This window comes from Xyrauchen texanus, chromosome 33, assembly GCF_025860055.1.
Source record: "Xyrauchen texanus isolate HMW12.3.18 chromosome 33, RBS_HiC_50CHRs, whole genome shotgun sequence".
In the NCBI taxonomy this organism is placed as follows: Eukaryota; Metazoa; Chordata; class Actinopteri; order Cypriniformes; family Catostomidae; genus Xyrauchen; species Xyrauchen texanus.
This window is the reverse complement of record NC_068308.1, coordinates 15,763,122-15,779,358: the sequence shown is the minus strand read 5'-3', so window position 1 is coordinate 15,779,358 and position 16,237 is coordinate 15,763,122. Positions and strand designations below refer to the sequence as shown.

Here is a 16,237-nt window from a genome sequence, read left to right as displayed (position 1 = left end):
GAATAAAGGGCTTAACCGACAAGGAGTACCAAGTCCTAGGGCATTATAGAGTTGTCATGAAGCCGGTTACTGTTGCATTAGACATCTTATAATGGGAGAATCACTGTTTTTATGGCACTCTCATACAGATCATTGAAGTCCTGATGTCTAAGACACTTGCCCTGAAAGACAGCCTTTCTAAGATGACAGCTGGCCTACCCAACGTTTTTGTAAGGTGGGTCAAACAATGCGATATACCTGCTGAATCATTTGTGCACGCTCTCACATGCCAATAAGATCACATAGTATTTTATAAAATGAAAATAAATATCTACAATCAATGGAAAACAAACCTACAAATGCATCCTATCGTTTGCCAGTGATGAAGAAGGTCTTTATAATGTTCAACACATTTGCAGCTTGTAAATGACTTCTGCAGGTAAATACATTTTCCAACCAAATGAGTATCAAAACACATATTGGCCCAACACATAAAAAAGTACCATGGCATTGCTATGTTTTTTGGACATGTACCATTACCTGGACGCAATACAATGTTAATACAGTGGTAGGCTTTATGAATAAAGGAATCATATAGTGAAGTACCGTGGTATTTTTTTATTTACCTTGAAGCACCATGTAAATACAATTGTATATGATCATATAATCATATATCAATTTACCATGGTAGTAACATGGTATTATTTGATGTACTTTGAAGCACCATGCAAATGCAAATACAAAACGGTACATAAATATGGTAATTGTATCTCAAAGTACCATGGTATTACCACCAGATAAGTGAAATAAGCATGGATATAAGGGTTTGTAGAGGTAGTATTCTAAAACTGAAAAATATAATGTAAAAATAGTGATTTTAGATATGTTATTGTTACAATTACTTATAATCTAATTACACTCCTTTGTTTTATTTTAATTTATTTAGTATTTCACCCCCCTTCTTTCTTTTGCAAGTGAGAGAAAGAGAAAAAAATCACAAGACCACATTGCCAACAGATCTGTCGACCAAGAACAGACTGGCTGAGGTAAGACACCTGGCTGAAACCCATAGCACAGGATCACCATCGGTGGATCCCCCACAATAATATCTTAGCACCTAAGGGAGAGACGTGACCAGACCATGCACCAGTGTTCTGGAAGGGCCTGCTATGGTGCCATGATTCAAAGTGAAGACATTCCACTGGAATGTGCATGTACAGCAGGAAGTCTGTCTCACCAGTTAACCGTCACTCCAAAACAGCACAGAATCATGTGTTGCCGGTAGTGTGTATCATTTCCAACAAAGGCACAGTCAAATAATTTAGCATTACATCTATAATAATAAAGATGGGGTATATGTGAAAAATTATGTGCACATCTTAACATGAAAATATATAGCATATCTTCCATATCTTCGGGTCTATGTAAATATAATTTCAATCATATTTAGACTCAAAAAGATTTTGTTGGCAAACTTTAATTGGAATGGAATGCAATAAACATGAAGCGCCATCTATTGGAAGAACAATGAACCAGAATATTTTTCTCTCTCAGTAAACATTTAGTAAAAACAATAAAACAATATTAAATGCAATCAGATTTTCCAACTAAAACTGGAAATCATTTATACATATTCATTAGTAAGAAAAAATTACTTTGCAATAACAAACAGGTCTGTTTCCATTAAAAAACTGCACACAAGTCGTGTGACAATAAAGTGATTTGATTTGAAATAGGCTTCCAACTTTGCAAGAGAATATTGGTCCATACAAAAGACAGGGGTTCTGAGGTGAAGGCTGCTAATTAATTTGGAAAAACATTTTGTGTGTGCATAATCTCTCTGTGTTTAATAGGATCATTGCTGCATGGTCGGCAGCAGAGCCGAATTCTTAGTGATTTACATTAATCCCATATTATACTTTCTAAAATCCATTGAGGCTTTCTAATATCTGCAGCCTGAAGACAATTGGTATTGGAGCTTAATTATAGTCTATTCACCCCTGTATACCACTATATTTTTGTCTGTTTCGTGCACTTTTATCTCATAGAGCAAGTTGGGTTGGAGAAGCTTTGCCATACTGTCCCAAATATAGACAGCCAGGTTTTCGGTGGTGCTGCATGGAACAACAACAAAAAAAAATTTCATAAAAAGGATTAAATAAACATTAAAATAACTGTTTCATGACATATGTGAAATAAAAAATAAATAAAGAAACATGCTCGAGGTGCGTAGCCATACCTGACAACATTGGCAAAATATGGCACATCCATGTCCAGATTTTTATGGTCAAGTGGTTTCATGATGGCCTCCTAAAACAAATCAAAAGTGTTTGCATATGTATAAGTCCCTGTACAATTGCACAAGTTAATATTTTTTAATATTAATTATATTAAATACATTTTTCAATGTTCTAGCCAGGTCATTATAGAATGTCAGGAAAAAGTAGTCTAATTTAGTTGAAGTCCTTATTGTATTGTTTCTAAAGTCCTTATTCTTATTGTTTCTTTATGCAAGAATGACACCATAGTGTTACAAAAGGCAAGTTTATATTCAGTGTAGGCCTAAATTTTATACACAATTAAGTAATCTTGTTTATTCTTAACAAATTGGAATGTATAAGGATGGCCTTACCTCGATATACTCCTTTAGATCGGTAAGGTTCATTACCATTCCAGTGTTTCTGTCAATCTACGAGGATAGATAAGTGTGTCTTTATAAATAAATGTACATCATTCCACTAGTTTCTCCAATGTAACATGCTAAATGGGCATGCTGCAATCGTGTGTAAGGCTAATTGTGCAAGTAGATATAATTGTGCCGTACCTTTCCCCGAACAGTCACTTCAACTGTAAAAAAACAAATAATACTACAATTTTATTTTTGCGTGAGGATGACATATCACATTTCTAAAGTTAACAATGTAACCACAATGTAGTGGCACATGCACCTCACCTTTATAGTTATGTCCGTGGCCATTAGGGTTGTTGCATTTTCCAAAGATTTTTTTATTTTCCTCATCACTTAATGATTTACTGCAATTAATAAAACAAAATTGTCAGATTTCTTTGCTAAATGATTATCAAACAATTTATTGATAGGTTTGACGCCGGGTCATTTAAAAATACACTTCCCATAATTCCTTTTTGACGCAACAGGTTTCCGCTTTCCGGTGTTATGGATCAACTGGGCATGTGCGCGTTTGAATAATTTCACTTGCCTTTTCAGCAGATTCATTCGTTGTGTATTGTCAATGAGTAAAGAAAATATGTTTAGTTCATAAAAAAAAAGAAAGAATACAGGTTGGTATCATTAATAAACCGCTTCGTTTAAACGATGTCTGTTCCAAGTAATTTGACACCATTTTAAGAGCGAATTTAACGGTATCACAGGGTAAAATCTGGTTTCCCATATTGACGTGGGACATTAATGGGACATATGTTTCTGTGCATTACAATGTCGTATATTTATGATTACCCATGATGACACTGCCAAAAGATTATTTTTTTCAGTTTGTTTTTGTGTGGAGACTGGAGAGCATGTACAAAGGCCAAACTGACCAATGATAAATTAATTAATTATTGATTTTTAGAAATCAGGATTTAAACCCGGATCGCTGAGTGATGTATTAACGTGACTAAAGGTGTGTACACACTGCCAGCGACGTCGCGCGCGACAGCAACTCAATACCATTCATTTTTAATGCGAGCACAGCGACTTCCGGCGACACGAGCTGTCGTGACCGTTGGCGCTAGATGTGGGCGTGTCCAGCGACGCGACAAAGTTGAGAAAAGTTCAACTTTGGAGCGACTAACGGAAGCGACAGCCAATAGGAGAGACGACGGGAGAGCTCACGTGATCCTTCTCTCTCTCTCTCAGCTCCTGCAGTAACGGAAAGATGGATGAAAGGCTAATTCTTGCTGTTAGAAATTTCCCAGTGCTCTATTATATGTCTCTTCCCACGTACAAGGACATTTTCAGAAAAATACTGCGTGGAAAGGTGTATCTGAGATCGCGGGGATTTTATGGACCGGCATTTGCATTTTCGCCGCAGATAAACAGCCGCTATGGCAAACAGCACGCCTTGTTTCTCATTCATCTTTGATTTAAAGCATTTTATGTACTGATTCCATTTATATTTAGTCTTTTCCCTCCAAAATGTTTGTTTTTAGTGGCAAGAAAAGAGATTCGCTGTCAACAGCAATGGAATGGCATCCGTGAATGTCATTTATAAACGTTACTAGGCAACCAGTAGTGGGAACGCCCACTAGCGACTTCACCGCCAGCCACTGGCGACCTGGAGCGATAAAGTCGCTGGCAGTGTGTACGCACCTTAACCACTGAACCAGTGTCCCAGCTCCAGTTAGGAGAAAGTTACACAAACTGTCATGGTTAATTAAACCATTAGTCATAACAAAGAAGAAGAAGTGAAAAAAGGTGTATTGAACAGTATATCATTGGCACACACCAGCCTATAATGCTTTAGTGTTGCATTTAAAATAATTCCACTTACGATTTACTCAGGGCCATTTTGAAGGGCAGTGGCACTAAGAGGGTGGGTTGGGGGTGGGTGCTTGTTAATACAAATTATCCAGTTGTTACAAATATACAATTAAAAGTGTACATGCTCTAACACCACAATTACACATCGCTGATAATAACAGAAACAATTTACTGTTTTACATTTTGATATTTACCTGTTCCATTTACAGCTAAATCTTTTTATTTGGTACCATGTCCTGAAAGTTATCTTGATAACCTCATCTTTTATGATTGGTATGTTCCAAAATGCCTGTCTCATTGTATTGCCTTTCTTTCTCAATCTGAACATTTTCTGTCTCTGGCTCAGTTCCAAGACCTTCACTTTTACTCTGTTGAGCTGAATAACAAACCTTTTACAATCATATTGTAAATACAATTGTTAGGCTTTATTGCTACTTCAATTTATGTTTCTGTAATGCAATTACTCTTCCATTCAAATCATTTAATGTCTATCTTTCTTTTTATCCCACTCAAGCATATTCCTTTCCTGTCAGCCAGATTAACCGTTTTACCTGTAAATGTCTGATTTGGCTGATGTTCAGTGGGCTCTCCCTCACTCTCTGAGCCTGCCTCATACTTCCATCGAAGATGAGGCAAAGTATTAGACATTTCATTTCATATTATACAGCATAAATCTATATTATATAGTATACTATGCTAGAGAGCCAGAGAGCTATGCGAAAATACCAGAGAGCCCCGTGGACACACATACAGGAGTGATGCTGCGGAGCGAGCGGGAAAAAACGGAGCGGATTACCGGAATCAGTGGATCTAACGGAGTGACAACACAGCGCTTTGAGATGGGGGTGCGAGAGGGGCACCTCAGTCGATGAGGGCAGAGGGGCAGTGGCTCTAGCCACCGGGCCACCCCCCTGTGCACGGCCCTGAATTTACTGGTCTGACAAATTTGTTACCCTGTGAAACCGTTAAAATCGCCCTTAAAATTGTCAAATATAACGGAACAGACATCGATGAAACAAAGCTGTTTAATAATGATACCAACGTTTTTTTTAATGTGCAAAAAGTCTTTACTCATTGAAAATTCACACTGAACGAATCTGCTGAAAAGGCAAGTAAATTTTTTCACATGCACGCGCACTTCCAGTTAACATGATCCCCAGTTGATCCATAACACCGACAACAGATGAAACGGTCACAAATAATGCTAAACAGGTCTTTGGAATAATGACGTATGGGTTGAAAGTACTGCAGACCCATTAACTACAAACTGCATAAATTATGTGTTAGAAGCCATACACTGTTTGTTAGCGTTTGTGTATTTATTATATTACCTGTGTAATCGATGGCAAGCGGAGAAACTCTGCACTCGTGTGATGTACCCGATACGCTCAGCTGTATTCTCAATACTTGCCATTTTCTTCTTACAGACCTGATTAGGACACTGTTCTTGTCTATAATCCCTTATATAAGTAACATAAACTGCACTATCCAAGCACAACACGCATTTCAAATTATTTTCGGTTTAGTGGAGGTGTGGCTTAAAGGGGCCGCCTCTCATCTGTAGGGCATTACATGTTTAATCGATTACAGTTTGACATCAGCAGTTTCCACGTGCGTGATGCTTCATATGAGCATTATTTATGCTCATATGAGGTTAATTATTCACGTTTTTGAAAAATTGTTGGTACCATTGTTTGGTGCCTGTAATCTTTATAGAGGCTTCATATATGGATGATTTAATTAACAATAACATAAAAAACCTAAATATGTATTTTGTGACTTTGGTAATTAAAAAAAAACTATAGTATTAAGTTAATAATAAGTTACCAGTTTATTTGGAATATTAATAAGGAATACTGATTAATAAAGGCTGGGTAACACGTTATCATGAACTAACAATGAACAGTAGCCTACAATTTTATTTCCACTATTTTTATTGCTATTTTCACAGGGCAGTAGCCTTAGACAGATCAGCAAGAAACATCAAACAAATAACAGCCATTTTTTAAACCGCCTAAACCCTCCCCATACCCCGTAACATACACATCTGTTGGCATATATAACACTGAGAATAAATAAATAAAACAAGTATACAAATAAAGAAATGCCCTACACAGACTTTACAGAGGTGTAAATTACCCACCAAAAAAACTTTAGGGGCCTAGATTTTCAGGATCTGGAGGGCACAGCAAAACTTTAATGTGATTTAAGAAAGGGTCTCAGATTTTGCTGAAGGTTTTAAGAGACCTACAAGCACAAATCAAAAATGTTCCATCTATTTGCATAGGAGGGAAAACTTATTTCCATTTGTGGAGGATATTTCTTCTAGCTAACAAGGTAGTAAATGTGACCACATGCGCCGTGGGGTTCATGTATCCTGTGTGTGGTGTGATGCCAAATATGGCTGTCAAAGGGTTGGGCTCAAGATTTACATTCAATGCCTTCTCTAATGTCTTAAAAGACAAGAAGACTGATAGCTTGGGACACCCCCAGAACATTTGGGTATGTTCTGCTGGGGCTTGTCCACAGCGATTTCAGGAGTCAGTCAAATCAGGGTAAAATTTTGACAATTGGACATTTGTCAGGTGAGCTCTGTAGTGGACCTTGCACTGTAGCAAGCCATGTCTGTTGAAAATTGATGATGTATCCACTTGGTTTAGATATTGCCATTGATCATCTGATATAGACATACGGGTGTCCAGGTTCCTTTTAAGGGGCTAGATAAGTCAGGAGTCAAAGAGTTAATTAAATTATAAATTCCCGAAATGATGTGGCTAGTATCCAGTTTAAGAGACAGTAAATCATCCAACTCATATTCCGGGGAGCAATTTGGAAAATGGGGGAACAGTTTCTGTATAAAATGTCTAACCTGAAAAAAGCAAAACAAATTACTTTTAGGCAGATTAAATCTGATGGAATGAGTTAAGAAGGAAGCAAGTATTTACACACATGATCCATCTAGTGGCGCCCTCGGCTCTTGCCTGGTGAGCTAAAAGCTTCCCGGCCTTCTCCTTGTGCTCAAAAAACTGCTGTCTGCTTAGTGTAGAGGGATGGAGGGGGTAGAAGCGTATTCTGTATCCAAGTCCCACAGTTCATGCGATAAACTAGTAATCCTATTAGTTTTAATTTTTCTCAAATATGCAGTGTAAGATATTATTTGTCCCTGAATAAAAGCTTTAAAAGCCTCCCAAAGCGTGTCCGAATTGATGTCTGGGGTGGAGTTATCATCAAAGTATAAATGTATTTGTGTCTGTATAAAATCTGTAAATGCACTGTTTGATAGGTTGCAAGTAAGGAATCTCCATAGTATATTCATACAGCTACCAGAAATTTCAGAATTTCAGAGGAGATACCAGGGAGTGGTCGGAAACAACAATAGGGTGATATGTGCAGATCACATTTTCACAGAATAATTTATTATCCAGTAGAAAAAAATATATTCTGGAGAAGGTATGGTGAACATGAGAAAAATATGAAAATACTTTGCCCTCAGGGATCTTAAGTCTCCAAGGATCCAAGAGGCCAATTTGGGAAGAGTAATTGAGCACTACGGTGGCTGATTTGGACAGGTTACACTGTTTGATAGAGGATCTATCCAGCAAAATGTCTTGAACTAGATTAAAGTCTCCTCCTATCATTTTCAGATTAACAATTTGTATTGATTTACATATATGAACACTGTAAAACAAAACGTATATACATAGAATCAATCTTAATCCCCACTATTACCCCTCCCAATCCCACCCTGACCCCATAAAAAATCACAGTGGTCTCAAATAATATAGACACAAACACACACACATAAAAATAAATAAATAGATAAATAAACAAATAATTAAAATATATTTAATATTAATAATCACATATCTATAAATGACAAATTACTGCCCCATTTCACCACGAACATGTTGTACCTCCCCGTTCTTCTGAATGCACCTTCCTCAAAGGCTGCCACCCTTCCCACCTCTGAGAACCACTCCTGAAAAGAGGGCGCTCCAGCTAACCTCCAGCCCCTTAATATAATCTGCCTGGTGATCATGACAGTGGTTAAAACCCAACTCTTTATGTGTCTACATAAAGAGTCCACTCTGACAATCCACTCTGACCAAAAAAAGAGGACTTATTAATGCATAGTTTGGGGTTTAGCCATAAGCTCGAAGCAACATTTATATAAATATCTGAATGAAACACTCTGGACACCTTTGTCCATAAAATGTGAAATAACGGGGTGTAATTTAACTTCTCTGGTTAGTTTGATAGAAAGGCTTTGCAATGGCAAAATAGGAGCAAGAACTTCGTGTTCAATACAAAAGCAGGGAGGGGTTCTTTCAGGTGGAAGCGACCAATGAGCCAAATGTTTAAGACCGAACACTTAATAATAATAAAGCAAAATCTTTGGTAGGCCAAGCCCACCTTTATCAATCGGCCTATGCAGCTTACTAAAATTTTATCTGAGGCGCTTACCATTCCAAATGAATAACTTTGCTATACTCTCAAATTGCTTGAAAGAAGCGAGTGGGACTTCTGCCGGGAGAGACTGTAGCAGGTAGTTAAATTTGGAATACAGTTTATTTTAATAACATTAACCTTCCCAATCATCAATAAATATAATGAAGGCCACCTGTCAACATTGCTCAAAAACATATTTATTAATGGGTCAAAATTAACTCTAACTAAATCAGACACATTTGTTAAAAAAAAAAAAAAAAAAAAAACGAATTACTTAATGCCCTGTTTGGACCACTGGAAGGAACCTGGCTGGAGGGCCATTACTGGACAGTACGTTATCAGAGCCAAGGCTTCGGATTTAGACCAATTTACTTTGTATCCTGAGAATTTGGAAAAGGAATGAATAATTCTGCGGAGGCAAGGCATAGATCTAGTGGGGTCAGTGATGAATAATAAAATATCATCTGCATAAAGCAGAAGCTTATGCGCCACACCTCCCGCCATCACCCCTGGAAAATCATCTTCCTTTATTGTTGCAGCTGCTAATGGTTCCAGGGCAAGACAGAACAATAATGGGGAAAGAGGGCAACCCTGACAGGTGCCCCTATTCATTATATAAATCCATTTGTTTGTACCGCTGCTACAGGGTGTCTATAAACTTGACTCCTACCTTACTCCCCAAACCCATACATTTCCAAAATCTTAAAAAGATAATCCCATTCTACCATATCAACTGCATTTTTGGCATCAAGTGACATGGCAGTGACCGGAGACTGATCATTTGCCACTTACCACATGATATTGATGAAACGCCTAATGTTATCAGAAGAGCCATGACCCCGAATAAACCCCACTTGATCTATATGTATAAGAGAAGTCATAACTACTTAATTGGTTAGCCAAAATTTTTGACAAAATTTTTACATCTAGCTGGATCAGGGAAATTGGACAGTAACATTTACACTCGCTTGGACCTTTGTCCTTTCAGACTGAAGTGACAAGAGGACAAGAATCAGACTGAGCCGGGCTTGTGTCATGGTTGGCGGAAGCTTTCTATTCTTTAATGATTCCGTATAAACTTCTAACAAAAGTGGAGCCAGTTCTGTAGCATAAGATCTAAAAAACTCAGCTACAAAACCATCTGGTCCCGGAGCCTTGCCTGTAGTTAAGGCCTTAATTACCTCACCAAGTGCCTCCAAGGTTATCTCAGAATCAAAAAAGTTATTTTTTTGCTCAGTTGTCAATTTAGGGAGTTCTAATGGTTCCACAAAATTTCTAATATCTTCATCCGTAGACGAATACGTGGAACTATAAAGGTCAAGATAGAATTCTTTAAAAGCATTATTAATATCAATGGCCGAAGTAAAAATTTCTGTGGGGAACCAGAAACCATGCAGAACATTGTCAACAAGTGTCCGCTAACTTATTTCAATGGCGGACTCGAGGCTCTACACCTGGCTGGACAAGATGCTGTTCTGTGGCTGGGCACACAATGCAAATGATAAGAAGAATACGACTCCAGATTATCAATTTCTCAACATCTGCCACTCTTGTAACCAACTCAGTGATTTTTTTTCTATCGCCATAATCGATCGACGTGTTACAGCAAGACCTTTTAAGTCAGCAACAACTTTCGTCAGCATCACAAACATGTTGGACAGTTGACGCTGAATTTCCCCGGTCACGCCATCCAAACCGAGTCCCCTGTCCGCAGACCCGTCAGAGGTTTCATCTTGAGCACGTAAGTGTCTTTTAATGTCTCCAGAGCCCGAGGATTTTGACTTCTTTGTCATGTTTACCTCAAAGTGCAAATATGTAACCAGGTGTATCGAATCTCACCAGATTATAACATGAAAATAATAAAAAAAAAATAGCAAAGTGCGCAGAGATCGCAGTCAACACGTCTGCTCCTCGCATGGTGTCGCATGACCTCCAGTCTGCTCCTAGAATTAAGTGATAATTAGCCATGTTTGGGATACTAGTGAAAAATTTTACCAAAAAACTCATCGTTGTTCCTGTTGGGAGTGAAAAACCAACAGGAATAAACAGATGTACAGGGCGAGAGGGGCTAGAAGGGAGGAAAAACAAACAGACCAAAGGGGACACAAGGCACACAAAGACAGAGTAAGGAGGTACACGGAACAATTAGGCAGTCCATGGGGGCACAGGGGGAAAGGCAGTCCACGGGGGCAAGAAGGGAAATGAGACAGTCCACAGGGGCACAAGGGGCAGACCGGAAGACCAGGGAGGCCGAGAGGGCAGGTAAGCAGTTTCAGGGGGTGTGTGAAGGGAACCGGGTCAGGTGGCCTGGGGGCGAAGGGAACCGGGTCAGGTGGTCTGGGGGGCGTCCACCGGGTAGGGACAGGTTTAGGAGGCCAGGGAGGTTTCGACCGGGCAAGGACAGGTTTGGGTGGTCCGGGAGCTGGCCGAAAGGCAAGGGCCGGTTCAGATGGCCCGGGAGCTGGCCACTTGGCAAGGGCCGGTTCAGGGAACCTGGGAGGTGGCCACAGGACGGGGACAGGTCGAGGAGGCCTGGGAGACGGCCACCGGACAGGGACAGGTCCAGGAGGCCTGGGAGGTGGCCGCAGAACAGGGGCCAGTTCAGGGGACCTGGGATGTGGCTCCAGGACAGGGACAGGCTTAGGTGACCTAGGCGGTGGCCATAGGGCTAGGGCTGATTCAAGGGGCCTGGGAGGAAGAGTGGCCACTAGGGGAGCTGGCGGAGCCAAGGAGGACTTCGGAGCAGACGAAGACTTGGGTGGCGGTGCCGAAGGAGGCGCAGGAGGCAGAGCAGAGGGAGGCTCAGGAGGCAGAGCCGAGGAAGGTGGTGCCGTAGGAGGCTCTAGAGGCGAAGCTCTGGAAGGCTCTGGAGGCAGAGCCGAGGGAGGTGGCACCGTAGGAGGCTTTGAAGGCGGAGGCCTGGAAGGCTCTGGAGGCGGAGCCAATGGAGGTGGCGCCGTAGGAGGCTCTAGAGGCGAAGCTCTGGAAGGCTGTGGAGGTGGAGCCGAGGGAGGCTCAGGAGGTGGAGCCGAGGAAGGCTCAGGAGGTGGAGCCGAGGAAGGTGGCGCCGTAGGGGCCCTTAGGGGCAGAGCCGTAGGAGGCTCGGGAGGCGGAGCCATAGGAGGCTCAGGAGGTGGAGCCGTAGGAGGCCCAGGGGTCTCTGGGAGCAGAGCTGTAGGAGGCTCGAGAGGTGGAGCCGAAGGCTGCTCGAGAGGCGGATCTCTAGTAGGTGCTGGAGTCTCTGGGAGCAGAGCCGTAGGAGGCTCTGGAGGCGGAGCCGTGGGTGGCTCGAGAGACTTGAGGGGTGGAGCCCTAGGAGGCTCGAGTGACTTGAGGGGCGGAGCCCTGGGAGGCTCGAGTGACTTGAGGGGCGGAGCCCTGGGTGGCTCGAGAGGCTTGAGAGGCGGAGCCCTGGAAAGCTCGGGAGGCGGAGCTCTGGAAAGCTCGGGAGGCGGAGCTCTGGAAAGCTTGAAAGGCGGAGCCCTGGAAAGCTCGAGAGGCGGAGCTCTGGAAAGCTCGAGAGGCGGAGCTCTGGAAAGCTCGAGAGGACTTCTGAGAGGTGGAGCCCTGGATGGCCCGAGAGGCTGGAGAGGCGGAGCTCTGGAAAGCTTGAGAGGCGGAGCCCTGGAAGGCTCGGGAAGCACAGCCCTAGAAGGTTCGAGGGGCGCTGGCTGTTGGACGGTCATGGCCGCTGGTGCTAGCTCTTGGACGGTCATGGCTGCTGGCGCTGGCTCTTGGACGAACATGGCTGCTGGCGCTGGCTCAGGGACGGTCGAGGCTACAGGCGCTGGCTCAGGGACGGTCGAGGCTACAGGCGCTGGCTCAGGGATGGTCGAGGCTACAGGCGCTGGCTCAGGGACGGTCGAGGCTACAGGTGCTGGCTCAGGGACGGTCGAGGCTACAGGCGCTGGCTCACTGACCTCTGAAGCGACAGGCACTGGCTCACTGACTTTTGAGGCGACAGGCTCGCTCACAGTGACATGCATTGGCGCAGGCTCGCTCACAGTGACATGCGTAGGCGCTGGCTCGCTCACCGTGGAAGGCGTGGGCGCTGGCTCGCTCACCGTGGTAGGCGTGGGCGCTGGCTCGCTCACCGTGGAAGGCGTGGGCACTGGCTCGCTCACCGTGGAAGGCGTGGGCGCTGGCTCGCTGACCGTAGCTGACGAGGGCTCTGGCTCGCTCACAGTGATATGCGTGGGTACTGGTTCGCTCACCGTGATAGGCATGAGCCGGGAGGTGAAAGCCTGTCTTCTTCTCCTCCTCCAGGCAGACGAAGTTGGCAGCGCTGGCTCGTTGATCTGGGTAGGCATGGGCTCAGGCTCGAGAGCCGGAATCTCGAGGGGTGGTTCGTCGGCCGCGAGTTTCCTCAGGGTGAGACTCACGTACTCCCTCCACGTGTGCTCTCCGAATTCCGGCGCTTCCCACCACTGGGCTGATGATAACCCGACCCGGTAGATGGTCTTCAGGGAAGCGTCGTCGAACCCGGTGTGGATGGCGACTGTGGAGAAGAGCCGTGAGTACTCGCGGACGGGAAAATTTGCCCGGGCCAGTTCGGTGAAAACCGCTGCTAGATCCATTAGTGATCGGTCTTTCTGTCACGATTAACGGTGAAGGCAGACACAGGACGAGGATCTACTTGCAGCGGAAGGCTTTTATTGAATAACAAAACACGAACAAAGAAAACATCCACGATGGGAAAAGGTAAAACAAAACACGGAGGGCATACAACGGGTAAAACGGGAAGTAAACCAAGGCAGAGAGCATGGGTAACAGGCATCCATGAACATCAAAGACCGACAAGGGAAAGGAGAAACAGACAGTTTTTCTGCCCTCCAGAAAGTTCAACTCCCGTGACCAAGGGCCAAAAACAGAGCCAAAATGTAACATGACAACAATCCAAGATGCACCTAATATCCAAGTGTGAGCTGAAAATGTTAAGCTTAATTACCGCACACTCGGCTTAGTCTGCATCAATTGGGCGTGGCACGGTTTTGTAGAAAATCAACTTGTGATATTAGATTCACAAAAAGTCCACAGTATTAAACACAGATAGTCTAAATACCAATGCATTGAAGTCTAAAAATGAAACAAAGTCAAGAAAGACAAACCAACATTTTAATCCTCTGATGGGTGAAATCCTCCTGCTATGGCGGAACAGCGTGCATTGATGAAATAAATTTATCTGCCTCCTCCAGCGAAGTGAAAGATTTCCGATCCCCGTCTTGAGTTCTGATAAAGAGCCTTGGTGGAAAAAGTAACGCCGGCCTCAGTCCCATCTTGCAGAGATCTGCCATGAGAGAATAAAATTTAGTCCTCTGCGCAGCTACCTGGAGTGTATAATCCTCAAATATGGCAATTGGGTTGTTCTGATATGTCAGTGTCCCCCTCTTGGCCCTGGCTTCGCATAGAATTTTTTCCTTTTGTTGGTGTCAATGGAGGAAAATGATGACCGCTCGTGGCCTTTCATTTGCCATTGGTTTGGGGGCAGGATTTCTGTGGGCTCTGTCAATCTCCAGTGGAGAAAGAAAGATGTCCTCATCAAAAACAACCACCAGCACTTGATAGAAAATGCTGACAGGCTAGGACCTTCAATCGACTCCGGTAGGCCAAATATCCTTATGTTAGCATTAGTTAGCATTAGCTACCAGTGAGGAAATCTTTTGAGAATGATCAGAAATGGTCAAATCAGATCGATTTTTGTCTCCAGTGGCGATATTGCGGTTTTAAACTCTGAGGATAGTGCTTGCATGTGCTGGTCAATCAGCTTAGCAACAGCCGCCATGCTAAACTTGGTGGATTCGTCTGCCACAGCTTCGGGCTTTGGGTCTTTCTTATGTTATTTGGACTGTTTAGTAGTCATGGTTCAAGCGTAATATGGTCTGAAAGTTCAGCTGATCAAATATATCTAACAATCTGTGGCGGGAGACCTCAAAACCAAACCAATATATTACATCGCAGCGGGAGCGACACTCACGTACGTTTAACTCCTACGACCATCCACCATCTCCCCCCAGTAGCCTACATTTTTATAACATTCATGAATCTTGGTTAATGTTAATGTATAAATGAGTGATTCTCATGAAACGTGTTAAAAAATGAACTGGTCATATTTAACCCCAAATCAATGCATTACATTACTGTATTACAGTAAAAAAATAAATAAGAAGAATTAATTAATTAAAATTAGCAAAATTTAAAGTTAAGGGAATATTTTATGATGTATAAATACAATTTGATTAATACTTATTTTTTTACATTGCAGTAATGAGAATATCATAATGATCGTCTGATGTCAATAATTGTATTAACGTGCGTAATTGACATGAAAATATTCTTAGAATTCGAGACGCTTATGTGAAGGGCCAGTTATACTTCACTTTGCTCGTTCCGTTTCGCACACAGTTGTGTGTGCACAGCTTTGAAAGTATACCTCACATGGATGAGTGTGAATGGACACATTTGACATGTGCGCAGTACAATTGCTTTGATATATGCTACCAAAGGTTAGAGGGCACCACCGGGTTATGTTATTTACAGGACATCCGCTCTGAAGGATAAAGAAGAAGAAAAACTGAGGAAGTGTCAGTCAGTGACAACAGTGACAAGAACAACAACAACAACAACAAAATGATGGAGAAGGATATGTTCTTCAACTACTCCTTGACAGTACAGCCCAACTGTGCATATTGCCACCTAGTGGAATTTTCTCAGCAGCCAACCTCACGCATTCGTGTTTGTCTGCACACAGTTCGTGGCGGACAGAAAATCTGGCTGCAAGCGGACACTGTACGCGGACATCAATGAACACTCCTGATGATAAAAATTACATCATACGGACATCCACGGACACTCCTGATGACGAAAATTACATTGCGCGGACCATTGCTGAACGCAGACAGGCAAAGTATATTTTGGGCTTAAACATAGAGAGGGTGCACAACAGCTAAATCTGTCTGTGTAGCGCATCATCATCAAGTGAACATCCCCCGGTAAAAAAAGGTTAAACTGATCACATACTTGCCTGACAGGTAAAATAACAGAGGGAGACTTAATTTAAGGAGTTATGGATATTTAAGATCTTTTAGTTTTATCTGATTCTGTTAAATAATTGTATGTGGAGTTTTTGTACACTGTTATATTTTTTATTTTATTTTAATATTTTTTTGTTATTGTTGTTTAGTGTATTGACAAAGAAAGCAAACATTTCAGCTTGGAAAATTAGATTAATTAATTATCAAACTAAATTATATTAACTCAATTGTATGTGCCATGAAATACTTATGTAACATTTTAATTTATTACCATTTA

At 42.3% G+C, this 16,237-nt stretch overlaps 1 protein-coding gene across 1 annotated transcript; it reads right to left on the bottom strand.

Moving 5' to 3' along the window:
- Positions 1–590: 590 nt before the first annotated feature.
- On the bottom strand, positions 591–6,005 carry pts (6-pyruvoyltetrahydropterin synthase). Its single transcript, XM_052102420.1, has 6 exons — positions 5,812–6,005; positions 2,933–3,012; positions 2,804–2,826; positions 2,612–2,668; positions 2,219–2,289; positions 591–2,093 (listed from the first exon to the last, which is right to left on the bottom strand). Exons 1-6 carry the CDS (start codon positions 5,892–5,894, stop codon positions 1,970–1,972), a joined length of 438 nt encoding a protein of 145 aa, XP_051958380.1. The 5' UTR covers positions 5,895–6,005; the 3' UTR covers positions 591–1,969.
- Between the last annotated feature and the right edge of the window lie 10,232 nt (positions 6,006–16,237).